The sequence below is a fragment of the Cnephaeus nilssonii genome (assembly GCF_951640355.1).
Source record: "Cnephaeus nilssonii genome assembly, chromosome: 15".
NCBI classification, from domain to species: Eukaryota; Metazoa; Chordata; class Mammalia; order Chiroptera; family Vespertilionidae; genus Cnephaeus; species Cnephaeus nilssonii.
The window spans coordinates 23,080,468-23,095,634 of record NC_137086.1 but is presented as its reverse complement, the minus strand read 5'-3'; the positions used below and the strand labels follow the sequence as shown (position 1 = coordinate 23,095,634).

Sequence of the window (15,167 nt, the reverse complement as noted above, 5' to 3'; positions counted from 1 at the left end):
GCTAGATTTATAACTGTGAGGAAAAGTAATTCAGTAAAAATAGTATCTTGCTACTTTAGTTTGCAACTCTCTTGTCTGATTTTTAAAGCCAGAACAGTCTGCATGCTTCTCACAATATCAGTGTTTTCAGCTGAATTTTCTCCTCCTATTCTTAAGATTCTATTCTGAAAATGACAAAATAAATGTGATAAATACCAAAGCTTGATTTTTTAGATAACTACTACTTGAAGAGTAGCTTAGAAAAATTCTGTGTTCACTTTCAGCCTTCCTTGCCTCACAAAGAACTTGGCTTTTTGTCATAATCAAATGCTATGAGAGAATGGTTAAATGAACCCTTTGATTTACACCACAGTTTATCCTCAAATGTCACTACATTTTTGAAAATTTTTTCTTATTTCTGATAATACAGCAAGAACAAGTTGAAGCAGCAGGAATTCCTAACACAAAGTTAGGAAACATAATTTCTGATAAAGATTGCTTGCAAACTCAATAGAATGAACAATGGGGTTATTATTGTTTCTCTTTTATAAGAGAAAAATGCTTTTTTTTTTTTTTAAATCCTCACCCAAGGACATGCTTAGAGGGAGGGAGGGAAGGAGGGAGGGAGGGAGGGACATTGATGTGAAAGAGAAACAACAATTGGCTACCTTCTGTATGCTCCCCAACTGGGAATCAAACCTGAAACCCAGGCATGTGTCCTGACTTGGAATTAAACCAGCAACCTTTTGGTGCACAGGACGACGCTCAACCAACTGAGTCACTCTGGCCAGGCAAAAAAGGCTTTTTATTTTATCCATAGATGGTTATTAGTTTATTTGAAAAAAGGCTTTTTTGAACAAAATCTTAACTGTGATGTTTACCTTAAGGAAATACTGTATTCAGGGTAGAAGACACTTGTATATTGGACCCATGCACCAAATTCCTCTTCAGTTTCCCTTTCTTTGGCTTCTGTTACTGAAAACAGATTAAACGATTCAAATCTTCTTACAGATACATGTCGTAGACAACCATCCAGGTGTTTTTGCTTCAGAACCTTTGAAATAAAACCAAATATTGTGATCATACTATATAAACATAAGTTCAGTGTACATAACCAGATCGTGTACGTAAGCAACAGCTAAGCCTCTTCAGGGTGACAGAGCTTTGAATGTGAATCCCTTATCTGCAACCAAGTAAAACTACTAACAACAACCACATCCACTGTGTTTAGTTATAAAATGGCAGGAACTGTACATGTTGGAGCAAGAGTAGGCTTACAGTTGTTCGTATGGAACACAATATAATAATTAATAAATAATACCAAAATAAACTGTTTCGTGTACTCACAGCTGTAAACCCACTTTTGCCACACCCTGTACAAGATGAACCTGAAACATCGTACACAAGAAAACAATAAGGCCATACAAAATTAAGGGTTATGTTAAAAGTATTCAAGAGCCAATTTGAATAAGGTCCATTGGCCAAAGATGGGACACAGTGAGCATTAACAAAGATAATAGATGTAATAGAATTGAAACACACTAGTTCATGATATTTTTCAAATGCCTCACTGATGATTATGGAAGGATGCTACAGAACCAAGTTAGTATTGAAATCAACACTATAAAGAAAGAGGCCCTAGCCAGTTTGGCTCAGTGGATAGAACATCGGACTGCACTCCAAAGGGTCCCTCCCCGGTTCGATTCCGGTCAAGGGCACATACCTAGGTTGCAGGCTCCTCCCTGGCCCGGGCCCTGGTTGGGATGCATGCAGGAGGCAATCAATCGATGTGTTTCTCTCACATTGTTATTTCTCTCTGTCTCTCCCTCTCTCGTCCACTCTCTCTAAAAATCAATGGAAAAACATCCTCAGGTGAGGATAAAAAAAAAAAAAAAGATTTGCCAATGATATTTCAGATAAGGGTTTAATCTCCAAAATTTACAGAGAACTCATACAACTTAACAAAAGGAAGATAAACGATCCAATCAAAAAATGGGCAAAGGACCTAAATAGACACTTTTTGAAAGAGGACATACAGAAGGCCCAGAGACATGAAAACATGCTCAAAGTCACTAATCATCCAAGAGATGCAAATCAAAACAACAATGAGATACCATCTCACACTTGTCAGAATGGCTGTCATCAACAAATCAACAAGTGCTGGCAAGGATGCGGAGAAAAAGGAACCCTCCTGCACTGCTGGTGGGAATGCAGACTGGTGCAGCCACTGTGGAGAACAGCATGGAGTTTCCTCAAAAAGTTAAAAATGGAACTCCCATTTGACCCAGTGATCCCACTTCCAGAAATATATCCCAAGAAACTAGAAATACCAATCAGAAAGGATATATGCACCCCTTTGTTCATAGCAGCACAATCTACAATAGTTAAGATTTGGAAACAGTCTAAGTGCCCATCAGGAGATCAGTGGATTAAAAAACTGTGGTACATCTACACAATGGAATACTATGCCGCTATAAAAAAAGAAGGAACTTTCACCATTTGCAACAGCATGGATGGAACTGAAGAGCATTATGCTAAGCGAAATAAGCCAGTCGAAGAAAGATAAATATCACATGATCTCACTCATTTGTGGGATATAATGATCAACATAAACTGATGAACAAGAATAGATCCAGAGACAAATAGCAAGGGAGGGAGGGCATTAGACAGCAACTAAAGGACTTACATGCATGCATATTAGCATAACCAATGGACACAGTCACTGGGGTGGTGGGGGCTTGCCCAGGGTGGGAATGGCTGGGGGGTTGGGGTCAAATGGGGAAAAAGGAGACATATGTAAAACTCTAGACAATAAAAGAAAACCTTCTAAACTAAAAAAAAAAAAGAAGAATCAAGTACTTCTCCGTCTTTCCTATTAGAACTGTAATTGAGAGTCCAAGTAGAAGATCAGAGGAAGTTTCTCTTTATAGTAGTTTTCCAAGTAATAAATGAAGAAGGGATAACAGAATTAGAATATCACCATTTCAACCCTCTCCTGAATTCATGAACCTAGGTAACCATCACCAAAAAAAGAGAAAAAACCAGACATCACTGTGATTACTGATAATAACTGTAAGAGAAAGTATACAACACCATCATCTTGATCAACCAAACCAAACAAAAAAACATCAAATCTGAATCTTCCTCCCTTGCCCCCTCCAAGAAAGAGTCTATTTCTCTGCCCCTTGACCTTAGGCTTAGCCGAGTATCTTACTTTAGTCCACAGGATGTTAGCAGGAGCTTAAAATGTGTTTCAGTGCTTAGGTTTGCTCTCTTATACCAACTGGTCCGAGGATTAGAAGCATGTGGACCAAGAATGTAGCACAGAGCCCCTCAGCTGATCACAGCCTATGTCAGATAACTCCCAATTGGCCTACACATGCACAAGCAGAATAAATGGTTGTTGTTGTATGCCACTGTAATGTTCTAGCTGTTTCTTACTCAGCAATAGCTAGCTGATGCAATACACTGAGGACCACTTAAAGACTTTCTTTACTCTAAGGTTTTCCACAACAATTGACAATATCTATTAAAAACCAACTAGCCAGGCCCTGTGCTAGGTGCAGAGGATGGAGATTCATAAAATATCTTTTCCCAGAGAAAACTCCCATTCTTGTGAGAAAGATGGACTCTGATCAAATGATCATAAAGTAACGTGATTTGGGGTTCACCAGAAGAGTGAACTAAGGGTCTCAGTCCAGAGGAGTTAGTCTTCGCTAAAAGAGGAGATTGAAATGGAGGCCTGAAGGATAAGCATTCATTCATCAAGTAGAGAAGAAGATAAAGGCTTTATGCAGAGGGCAGATGTGTACTGAAACATTAAATGTCAAAGCCTGCGGGGAGTTCAAGTGGCCGTCATAGCTGAAACGTGTCTCATGTAGACAGCAATTCAGAATGAACATCAGTGCTGGTCAACCAGAGTTTTCCCTGTACTAAGAATCACTGAAGTCATCACAATAAGACTAACTTAAGGCCCTAGTTTACTCCTTTCATAATTAGACTTTAACTGGTGTTTACTTCACTACAGAAAGTTCCTATGATAATGATGTATGAAGGACATTCGCTTTATTATCCTACTAGAGGCCCGGTGTACAAAATTTGTGCACAGGTGGGGTCCCTAGTCCTGGCCAGCGATCAGGGCCAATCTGTGGGGCGACCGGCAGGGCGATGGGGGTGGGGAGGGGGGCCTACTGGCACGCGCCTTGGCTGGCCTGGCGAAGCTTGCTTGCCAGCCCCGCCCCCTGCTATCACCGGTCAGGGCCTGCCGGCTGGGGGCAGCTCCTGCTTTGAGTGTGTCATAGCAACAGGTCTTTCTGCTGTTTGGTCGATTTGCATATTCGGCTTTCATTATATAGGAGGATTTGTCACATTATTAGCAAAACCAGCTCTGGGAAGACTTCCAATGCATCAACAAAGAAACACTCTTCGAGTTATGTCATGACAGCACTGGAAGGCCACCATATTCAAAGGTGACTCTGCAAACAAAATAAACCCCACAGTCCTAAACCGCACAATCTCCGGTAAAGTGGCAAGAGCTGGGAAACTCTTCTGGAAAGACGTCCAGACATGGAAAGTGTCCGCTTGCGTCCAGTTTTCAGCGGGCAGCCTCGGGCGGAGGCACAATAAACAGACTTCACTTCCAGCCGTTCGTCAGGAGCCGGTGATGTCACATCGCAGCTCTGACAAACCCGCACGCGGCTGGAGTTAGGAGCCCGTAGCAGCAACTTTGCAGCACGAGAAGGTAACCGCCAGGAAACAAACTCTTCCCCCTGGGACAGCCAGAACCTCGCAGCCGACCACCTCACCCTACAAGATGCGCACGTCACCTTCGCACCCCAAAGAGGAGACGGGCGGGAGGCGGCTCGCGCGGCTCCCTCCACGCCCCGCGCGCCACGTCCGAGTCCCAACACAGTCCACCACGCGGGTCCCCAAGACGGGGGCCCAGACCTGGGGCTAGAACCAGGCTGGGAGATGAGCAGCAGGAAGAAACCTGGGAAAGGAAATAAATAAACCAGAAGCAGGGAAGAAGAGATTGGGGCCGGGAGAGAGAGGGGGCGCGGGGGTCCCGCCCATCCGACCGGCGAGCGGGACTGTCTACTTCGCTCGGAGTTTCCCAAGAACTCGGGCGTGGGCTGCCCCTTCCCGCACCACCCTACCTGGCTCCCCTCTTTTGACGGGACCCTTAGGGGGACGCAAGAAGACGCTTCTCAGGTGGCTCCCGACGACACGGCGAGGGGAGAATACCTGCCGGTCGCACGCCCGATCCCGCGAGGGGAGGGGCCCCGTGCAAAGGTGAGGCGGGTGGGCTCTGCCTTACCTGCCGCAGGAGCTTCCACCGGGCGGCTCCGAGGCGCGAGGAGACTGCGGGGCCCGGCGCCGCGCCGCCGCCGCCGCCGCCGCCGCCGCCCGCCGTGCCCTCGCCCGAGGCGCGCTCAGCCTCGCTGGCCCGGGCGTCTGGGACTCGAGACTCCATCCCGCAGGTGCCACCTCCACGCGAGCGGCTGCCAGCCCGACTCTCCCCTGCCAGGACCTGCCGACGTCTTCCCTGTCAGGACCTGCGACGCCGATCCTCCCTCCCACGGGCCCCCGAGGCTCCGCTGAAATCCGCATTTCCGGTTTCCGCGTCTCCTTGACAACCGGGCCCGCGCTGGCCGTGTCCTTGCACCACTTTGCCGGCGGCCACGTTGAGTGAGGGCGGAGCGGAGGGGGCGAGGGAGCCGTGGCCGAGCGAGTAGGACGCGGCCCCCGTTCGTGTTCTTCTCCCCTGCCGCATCTCGAGCTCGGAATACTAGCAAAGAACCAAAAGGCTTGTCTCTGGGCGGGTGAAAAAGGACCCAGGAGACGACAGAAAAGCCGTCCTTGCCCACAGAAAAGATGGCGAGATCGGCGTCGCGCACGTGCCGGGCTGGGGGCGGCGTCGGCGGCGTGCTGCAAACCCGCCCTGGGCGGCTCCGGGCAGGCTGTGGTCCTGCGGGCTGGAGCGCGCAGACGTCGCCGGACGCGCCCGAGGTCGCACCCCCGCTCCTTCCCCAGAGCTTCGGGCTGTTGGGCCTGCCTTCCCTCGTTTCGGTGTCCAGAGTCAGACTGCCTTTGCATTTGCGTAGGTATGGGTAGCGTATGCTGGGGGGGTCTCTCCCCGTTTTCCATTCCCCCCGCCCCCAACACACACACAGCCACCCCTTAAGTCCCTGGGTCCTTGCATTTTGGCCGTGTCCCCTCACTGCCTGGCACACGGTACACCACTCCCTCTCGCACCCACATCGCCTCATCCCTGGGGTGGAGAGTTGCACCGGGAAAACGCAGTTTCTCCCGGGAAAATGCGGTTTTCTCCCGGGAACACCCATTCATCGGCCCCACCCCCATCCCCGTCCTTGCAGAGTGTCTTCTCCCTGCGGGTGAAAGGTGGGTGGCTTGAGGCTGCCCGCGTGGATATGGTGGTTTGGGTTATTTATTTCTACTTGTTTTGCTACGGATCCCCTATTCTCACCCTCCCGTTATTTTGCTGCGACACAGAAGATTGAGGGAGGCGGGGGCGTTGGCCTGGCGGCGGATCCGAGCGGGAGTAAAACTGACGCAGTCTTGTGCCTTTGCTAACCGAGGGGCGTGTGGAATACGGCACGGTGGCATTCTGCCCTGTGCAACATACCTAGCTGTTTCCTGTCCTAATGACGGTGGTCGTCATGTAATGAGCGGTTACTGCGTGCCAGGCACTGCATTAAGATCTTAACGTAAATTGTCTCATCTTGTTCCTGCATCAGTTCCATAGGGTGAATGGTGCCGTTGTCTCAGTTTTGCAGATGAAGAAATGGAGGCACAGGTAGAAAGTGCAGGAGGGAAGACCGGCACCCAGACCTCTCTGTTAACTACTTACTAGTTGTAATTACCTTGATAAGTTAGTAAGAACCAACTTCCCAAACAAATCAGAGATGCTCTCACATTTTATCTGTGCATCCTGAAGGAATTTTGTTTGTTTAGCTAAATACCTTTCTAATGGTGAAGTCCATCGTTATGTCCAATCGGTCCCCTGTGTGTACAAGATTTGGAGCCAAACCATGTTGGACTTTTTGTTCTACTACTTACTCCAAGTCACCTGGGGCAATTGCTTAAACTTCCCAGAGCCACAGTTTGCTCTCCTGTAAAATGTTCATGATGATGTTATGATAGCTACTTTATCAGGTCCTTATATAAAATCAAAGTCACTTTGCCTTTTAAAAACCCTCAAAGTCCCTGAGATGCTCCCATTCACTCCATGTACTTATTTGCAAATTTTTATTTTGTTTTGTTGTGTGTTTTGTGTTTTTGTTGTTGTTTTGTTTTTGTTTTTTAGTTTTCCCCTATGTGTACCAGAATCAGTGCTGCATAGTTTGAACGTGATAGGACTGACTTTACAAATGAAACATTTTTGTCACACCTGCCAAGAAGTATGATTTGAGTGAAACTTTAACGTATACACGTTTTCAGATATTTTTAACCTGAGTTCTCAGCTGTCTGCAGTTATTCATTACCCGAGGGGTGCATGACCCTGAAGGGGCGGGGGGGATAAAAACTGCGGATTTTAGGTACTCTGAGAACCCACTACTGTATAATCAGACCTGTGAAATCACTTGTGCTGGCAGCCCCAAAGCGAGCATAAACCAGGGACTTTGATATCATGCAGCAGAAGAGCAAATTATTTCTCCAAGCTTTGAAGTATAGTATTCCTCACCTTGGGAAATGCATGCAGAAACAGCACTTGAATCACTGTAACTTCGCTGGTCATTATTACAGTAGAATAAAGTTGAAAAAATACCACCTAACCAAGTGTCTGCAGAATAAGCCCAAGATATCAGAGTTAGCAAGAAACATCCCAAGTCGGAGCTTCTCATGTAAGGTATGGACTGTTTAAGTTTACCTATCTGTAGGTCATTAAGATTAATTTTAGCCTAAAGATAATTCTAGTTTGATTTTTTTTAATGTCTATAATTGTCTATAGTCAAATTACGTATAAAAGGATATACATATTTATAGAGTTCTAATTTAATATATAAAAATACAGATTCATGTAATGATTCACCTTCGAAATTCCTTAGTGTGCCTACCAATGTAATTCAAAGTATAATTCAGTTTTCTAAAATTCCTAGAATATCATAATAGCTCTTAATACAATCTAATAGTATAGTAACTGTTTTCTGAATACCAAATTAGTAAACTTCAGTAAAGGCCATGTACTTGTGTGTTACTTCTATATAAAAAGAAAAATGGAAAGGAAAAGAAAAAAAAAAAAAAAAAAGACGTGCATTTTTGACCACTTGGGTCCTTTAGGAAGATGCTTTCAGACTGTTGTGCTTTGGCCAGACCCCAAGCTGCATTCATGACGTCCACCTTGAGAACCCAATTGCCCTTATATGCAGAGTAACACATCCGGGTTTGCCTGGGATGGTCCCAGGCTGCACCTGTTGTTCCTGTGTAATTATTGATAGTGTCTCCTTTCCTCTCCAAGTGTCCTGGTTAGTCTGGCAAATTAAATGTTCATCCTACTTGTTTGAGATTGAGTTATTTATTTATACTGCTGCTGCTTTGAAATACCTACCCTACCCTATGCTTGTTATACTTCCAATATTTTATTATCTTAATTTCTGGTTTTAACTGTTTTGTTGCATACTGAGTTTTCTTCTTACTCTGTTTTTACTTCCTCATTTTTTATTATAGTTAAATATACATCATATAAAATTTGCTATTTAAACCCTTCTTAAGTGTAATTTAATAACATTAATTTCATTCACAATGTTGTACAGCCATCACCACTATCTATTTCCAAAACCCTTTCATCACCCAAAAACATATACCCATTAAGCAATATCCTACCTTTTTTGAGCCCCTGGTAACCTTTAATCTACTTGGTCTTTATGAATTTGCCTATTCTAGATAATTCATATATAGTAAGTAGAATCATAATATTTACCCTGTTGTGTTTGGTTTATTTCACTTAGCATAATATTTTTAAGGTTCATCCATGTTGTAGCATATATCAGAACTTTATTCCTTTTTTTGGCTGAATAATATTCTATTATATGTCTATACCACATTTTATTTGTACATTCATCTATCGATAGACACTGGAGCGGATTCTTCTAATTTTAGAAATGATTTTTAATATTATTTTACTTGTTTTATCTGTGTTTTTTATTTAATTCTTGCTCTTTTAACTAATACTTACGGGTTTTGTGTGTGATTTTTTTTTGTTTTTAACTTTTTATCAGTTAGTCCCTAGAGTTTTACTCCTTACATTTTTTTATTGCATGTTTTATCACTCCTCACATTTTAGTCTTTCAAATTATTTTTCTTTTTATAGCATCTTAATTTAACACTTCAATTCTTTCTATAAATTCTTTTTTTTTTAAGATCTAATTGGCTTTATTAGGTAATTCATGAAAGGGACAGCATCCCATCTAGCAACTAGAAGGTGCTCCCTCATGCAGAAATTCTTTATGCCTTCCTTTTATTTCATTTTTACCTTTTGTGTGTACTACACACACATGTGTAACTTTAGCATACTTTAGAAAGATAAATGTAAATTTTACCGATTGGACATATTTTAGACCTTTAGATCATTTTATTTTGTATGTGTTTAGAACATTTTGTCATCTTGTGCTTTTATGTTGAGTCTTAGTTTATAAATAGTAGGCAGGAATTACCATCAGAGTTACAGCTGTGATACTAGGTCACACTCTGTGCAGGAGATTGACTTTTTTCCTCTCCATTTGGCCCTGAAGCAGCTTGTCAATTCTCCTTAGTAGATACCTTTCACCTAGAAACTTTATCTTGATTTGGTGACTCCAAGGTAAGGGGCTCTTTTAGTAATTCTTTTGCCCAATACCCTGGTCCTGCTTTCATGTGTCAGCCATTCCCTCTTAGAAAAAGGATACGATCTAAAAGCAGTGATCTCTGTTCTTCATGGTCACTGGGACCTGGAGAAGCTGTAGAGGCCTATAGCCAAGAATGCACATTTCCTTTCAACGAGCATTTACTCGGTTTCAACTTTGTCCACTCTCATGGGTGCAATAAAGAAGAAAAAGTAATTAGTTCCTATAGACAAAACATATTTGCTCAAAGTACAGACCTGTTTATATAAGGTAATGTTTTCCTGGCTTTCCTTCTACCTTACAAACCTATCCTCACCTCCTTTTCTAACTTTTCTTTCATATGACCTCTAAATGTTGGAGTTTCTCGGAGCGTAGGCCTGGCCCCTTTTTCTCTCTTCTGAAGTAATTTTATCTATAGTGGATTTAAATACCATAGCAGTTACCTTTGTTCCAAACTCCCCTTCGAGCTGCACATCGTGGACATCTCACTTTTTCAAACTGTGTCCACAGTTGAACTTCAACTCTTCCAACCCCGACTGGACTCTTTCTATGCTCAGTTATTCAAACTGGGACACAGGAAATCATTGTTTATTCCCTCCTGTTCCTTTACCGTGCCGTCACACCCATTGACAGTGTATCCTGAACTAGCTTCATGATTTTTACCACATAGGCTATTATTTAATTATTTTAGTCTAATCGACCTGTCTTATCCCAAGGAATAATATTCAGTAAATCATCAGTCTGATGTGTTAGTTATATTCTTTCTAATAAATTGTTCATATCCAAATTATGTATACCATCATGTCTGAGATGTTTTCAGAAACACTGCATTAACTTCCAAAATACATATTGAATCTGTTCATGTTTCTCCATCTCTGTCCTCATCTCAGTCATCTTTCACCTGGACCACTGGTAAAGCCTCCTAACCAGATATTTTGCTTGTCTTCTTCTTCCCTTTTCTTTTCCTTATTTGTGTGTGTGTGATGTGTGTGTGTGTGTTGTTGACATCCCCCATTTTCTCCCTTTTGCCCCGCTCCACCCAGCCCCACCCCACCCCAGGCCTTCACCACATTATTGTCTGTGTCCATGGCCTATGCATATATGTTCTTTAATTAATGTCTTTCCCTTATTCTTTTGCTTGTGGATATCCAGTTATCCCAGCACCATCTATTGAAAAGATCTTTTCCCATGGAACTGTCTTAGCACCCTTGTTGAAAATCTATTAACCATAAATCAAATATAAATCTGGGAGGCCTCAGCTTATAAATAGCATTTCAGGTCGTGAGGCTAGATGAGATCACCAAGGGAATTAGTGCAAACTGCAGTCCAGGGAGTGCCAATGTTAAGCCAGAGAGTTGAGAAGGAACCAGCTACAGAGACAAAAAGGGCAGGGAAATAGGAGCAAAACAATGAGAATGAGGTATCCTGGGAGCCAAGTGAAGAAAAGTGTGAAGAAAAGGAAGCGTTCAGCTGTGCCATGATACCGATAACTCAAATAGTGTAAATACCTAGAATTAGCATGTGTCCTTTCTTTGCAGTACGGGGACTGCAGTGGGTCATCATCGATTTTGACAAGAGCAATCAATGGAATGAGAAGGGCAGAAATCTATTGGACTCCAGAGAAGGGGGAGGCAGGGAGCAAATGAAACAATTACTTTGTTTCATTTTAACGATCACTTTTGAATAACAATATAAACAGCTAATATAACTAGATATTTTAAATAAATATAATGAAGATTCTTGAAAAGTATTTCACAGATACTAAATAAGATGTGTACTGCCCCACCGGTATGGCTCAGTTGGTTGGCCATTATCCCATACACAAGGGGTTGTGAGTTCCATTCCAGGTCAGGGCACATGCCCAGGTTGAGGGTTCGATCCCCAGCTGGAGCATGTGCAGGAGGCAACTAAATGATGTTTCTCTCTCCCTTCCTCTCTCTAAAAACAGTAAAATAAATATGTGTACTAATATGAATATACTTTGGTATGTTATTTACAGATTTGCTATGGTCCTGTTTCAAACAATAGGGAGACCATTTATCAAGTCAGGGAAGTTCCTCTCTATTCCTAATTTAAGGTTTTATTATTTTTTAAAGTGTGGGGTTTTTTTCTCCTGTTTTAATTGAAATTGCCCTAAGATTTACCTCCTTTATCTGTGTTAGATTACATTGATACATTTTTCTAATGTTAAACTATCATTTTACTCTTAAGAAAAATCCTTCTTGGTCACTCAGGGCTTCATTACTGTTATTGTTTTTGTTTTGTGCTATTTATTTATTTATTTAAAATATATTTTTTGTCTCCCTCCACACAACCACATTTGACTGACTTTGTATTTTTAAAAATAATAAATAAATAAATACAATATATTTTTTATTGATTTCAGAGATGAAGGCAGAGGGAAAGATAGAAAAATCAATGATGAGAGAGAATCATTGATTGGCTGCCTCCTGCATGTCCCCTACAGGGGATCGAGCCGCAACCCAGGCATGTGCCCTTGCCCAGAGCGAACCTGTTACCCTTCAGTCTACAGGCCGACGCTCTATCCACTGAGCCAAACCAGCGTGGGCATGTTTTGTGCTTTTTAAAAATACATTGATTTATTTTAGATTTGTAAATCTATATTTTATAATAAGATTGATTTTTGTCATATATTGTGATTGTCCAGTTTTAGTTTCAAGGTTATCTTAGCCTGATAAAATTAGTTGAGTAGTTTTAAGTAGTAAGCATTTTTTTTCTTAAATAGTAGTTGACATATGAAAAGATTATCTGTTCCTTGAAGATTCAAGAAAGCTACCTTTGAAAGTATGCATTTTATCTATGTTTTCTAATGTAGTGGCATAAAGAACTTTGTGATTTTTAAAAATCTATTATATCTCTAATTATGCGATGTTTATGTCTTTTTTAAGTCACAGTTGCTATACATGTCTTTTTTAGTACATTTTTCAAAGAACCATTTTTGTATTTTGTTGATCCTCTCTTTCATCAATTGCATTAAACAAATTATTTTTATTTCTTTCCTTCTACTCCCTTTAGGTTTACTCTTCTCTTTTTCCTTCTTATATTGAAATGCTTTGTATCTGCAGATACATAATGTCATATTGTCTCACTATTAATGATGCTATCTATGCTAGATCATTTTGGTTAGGGAGATAAATCCTTGTTCTCTCCATTGTTAAAGGAGCGATATTCCCTTTGCAAGACTAAGTAATCAGTAGGGTAATACTTTGGTACTGTGCAAATATTGTATTATGCAACATAATTTCACCTAATGAGTTTAACAACCACTAATGATCTTTACCCCAATCAGTTCTTTCACTGGGGCTTGTTAATGATTTTCTAATTCTATTATTCTTTCTACATTTATTAGCTTGTATGATTTCATAAAGAAGAGCTTCCTTTTTTGTTGTACCCTCTTTTTATTTTAGTTTAGTGGGGAGGGTTTTTTTTGCTTGTTTTCAAGTTATTGTGAATTTTTTCAGTGTATTATAATCAATTATAGTCATTATTCTTTTTGATGCTCAAATTGTCATTGTGGCTAGACGGAACCCCTTCAAACTGGCCCTTGTCTCCTTTGACAAGTCTCCATTAATCTTTGAGCTTTTCCTTGCTTTCTGGCAGATGTCCTAAGCCTACTTTTCACTCTTCCCTGCCCAAGACTTGGAATTAGCCATTTATTAATGGCACCATCCTAACTAAAAGCGGTCTAGTATCCTTCTACAGTGCCGTTTTTCTGTCTTTAGAGTTAACCATTTTTGCCATAATGAAGTTTACACATTCCATTCTCCTGTATGTTTTCAGTGCTAAAATGGTTTTGTGGTGGGCCACCTGAGAAATGGGGAGCAGTGCTTCTTTTTCCACTAATGGCATGATAATGTATATGCAACCTTCTTAAGCTATCCTCACCTCAGCTCCATTAGGTAATATATACCCTTGAAATTAGTAGACTGTTAATGTATTAAGATACTTGGCTAGCCCAGCCAGGTGTGGCTCAGCGGTTGAGTGTTGACCCAGGAACCAAGGGGTCACCGGTTTAATTCCCAGTCAGGGCATATGCCCAATTTGCAAGCTGGATCCTCGATGATTCTCTCTCATTGTTGATGTTTCTCTCTCTCTCTCCCTCTCCCTTACTCTCTGAAATCAATTAAAAAATATATTTTTTTATTTATTTAAAAAAGATACTTGGCTAAATTGGATAGGTTTTGCTGCATACCCTAATGATAATGCTAGCTGACACTGAAATGAATGCAAGCTTAAAAAACATAGTGGGTATTGTTGGGACAGAATTAAAACCAAAACAAGTTGGCGTACTTTATGAATATTAGATAAAAATCGCTTTCCCTGGGTGTAATTATTTTTAGGAATTATTTACAAGGCTTTTGAAAGCTACTTGCCTTTTGTTAAGGCAGTTAAAAATCCTGTTGCTTTCAGAGTTATTTTGATTCAGATAAGCTCAGTTTATTTGGACTTTTGACATAGAAAAAAGTTAAGAATGTAAAGTAAGTTTCACTAAGAGGGCAGGTATTGGGCCAAACCCTGTTGCCTTTAGCCCTGTGTTGGCTGTGCCTCTCCAGCCCAGCTCCCTGACCTAAAATGTGCGAGGAGCTGCCAGGTGGTAGAAACAGGTACTCTTCGTAGCTATGCTGACTACTTTATAAAGTCCTAATAGGAATTATGGATCAGATAAGCATGTATCTGCAAATGAAAAGGCAGAGCCTATTGCTAAGTTATAGTTTCAGGAGAGATTTCTAGTGATCTTCTGATTTGTGTTTTAGGTGATACTAGGACATTATTGATACAGGTATTTTGTTTTAGGTGATAGTAGGACATTATTGATACAGGTATTTTGCCTCACAACTCTAAAGATCGACTCTAGATTTTGTAAAAATGCAAAAAATATAAATGAAAAATAAACAATGAAAAAGGCCCCCAGCTTTTGGACTTCACATAATTACTCAAGGATAATAATTACAAGATTGAAGTAGAGACTGAATGATTTAGACTACCATAGCAACCATTGTTGCTAATTTGAACCTAATCCAAATCAAAAGCATCTCAAAACTTCTAAAGGAAAAACTTTGTGAAAATGATGGCTTTTCCATTTAATGTTTTCTATTTTAGTTGCATGTTTAATTTTAGATTGTAAATGCTTTATGATATAAACTATATTTATAGCCCACATTTTCTAAAGTGTTGGTAAAGTACCATGGACACACTTGTGCAGTAAATATTTACCAGCTGTTGGAGGTCCTTACCAAAGGCTTAATGCCCCTCTGGCACAAATCACTGTACAGTTGTCATCTTTGGCAGGAACTTGACATTGAAAATCTTGGCTAGAATTCTTTT

General features: G+C 41.3%; 2 protein-coding genes across 8 annotated transcripts in view; one reads left to right on the top strand and one right to left on the bottom strand.

Annotated features, from left to right (window-relative positions):
- The window catches only part of CAMKMT (calmodulin-lysine N-methyltransferase), a 288,528-nt gene extending 282,968 nt beyond the window's left edge, over positions 1 to 5,560 (bottom strand). The window contains exons 1-2 of the mRNA XM_079791819.1: positions 5,297 to 5,560; positions 861 to 1,033 (exon numbers count right to left, since the gene is read on the bottom strand). Coding sequence (XP_079647945.1) covers positions 861 to 1,033; positions 5,297 to 5,452 — 329 coding nt within the window. The 5' untranslated portion in view covers positions 5,453 to 5,560. The remainder of the gene's footprint in view (positions 1 to 860; positions 1,034 to 5,296) is intronic.
- Positions 5,561 to 5,931: 371 nt separating this feature from the next.
- PREPL (prolyl endopeptidase like) overlaps positions 5,932 to 15,167 on the top strand; it is a 32,312-nt gene continuing 23,076 nt past the window's right edge. For 2 of the 7 annotated variants that reach the window (XM_079792754.1, XM_079792752.1), the window contains exons 1-2: positions 5,964 to 6,083; positions 7,307 to 7,849. In XM_079792754.1, coding sequence (XP_079648880.1) covers positions 7,631 to 7,849 — 219 coding nt within the window. In that variant the 5' untranslated portion in view covers positions 5,964 to 6,083; positions 7,307 to 7,630. Of the gene's footprint in view, positions 6,084 to 7,306; positions 7,850 to 15,167 lie in introns of all 7 variants that reach the window. The other 5 variants (XM_079792757.1, XM_079792756.1, XM_079792753.1 and 2 more) reach the window with 5 other exon arrangements.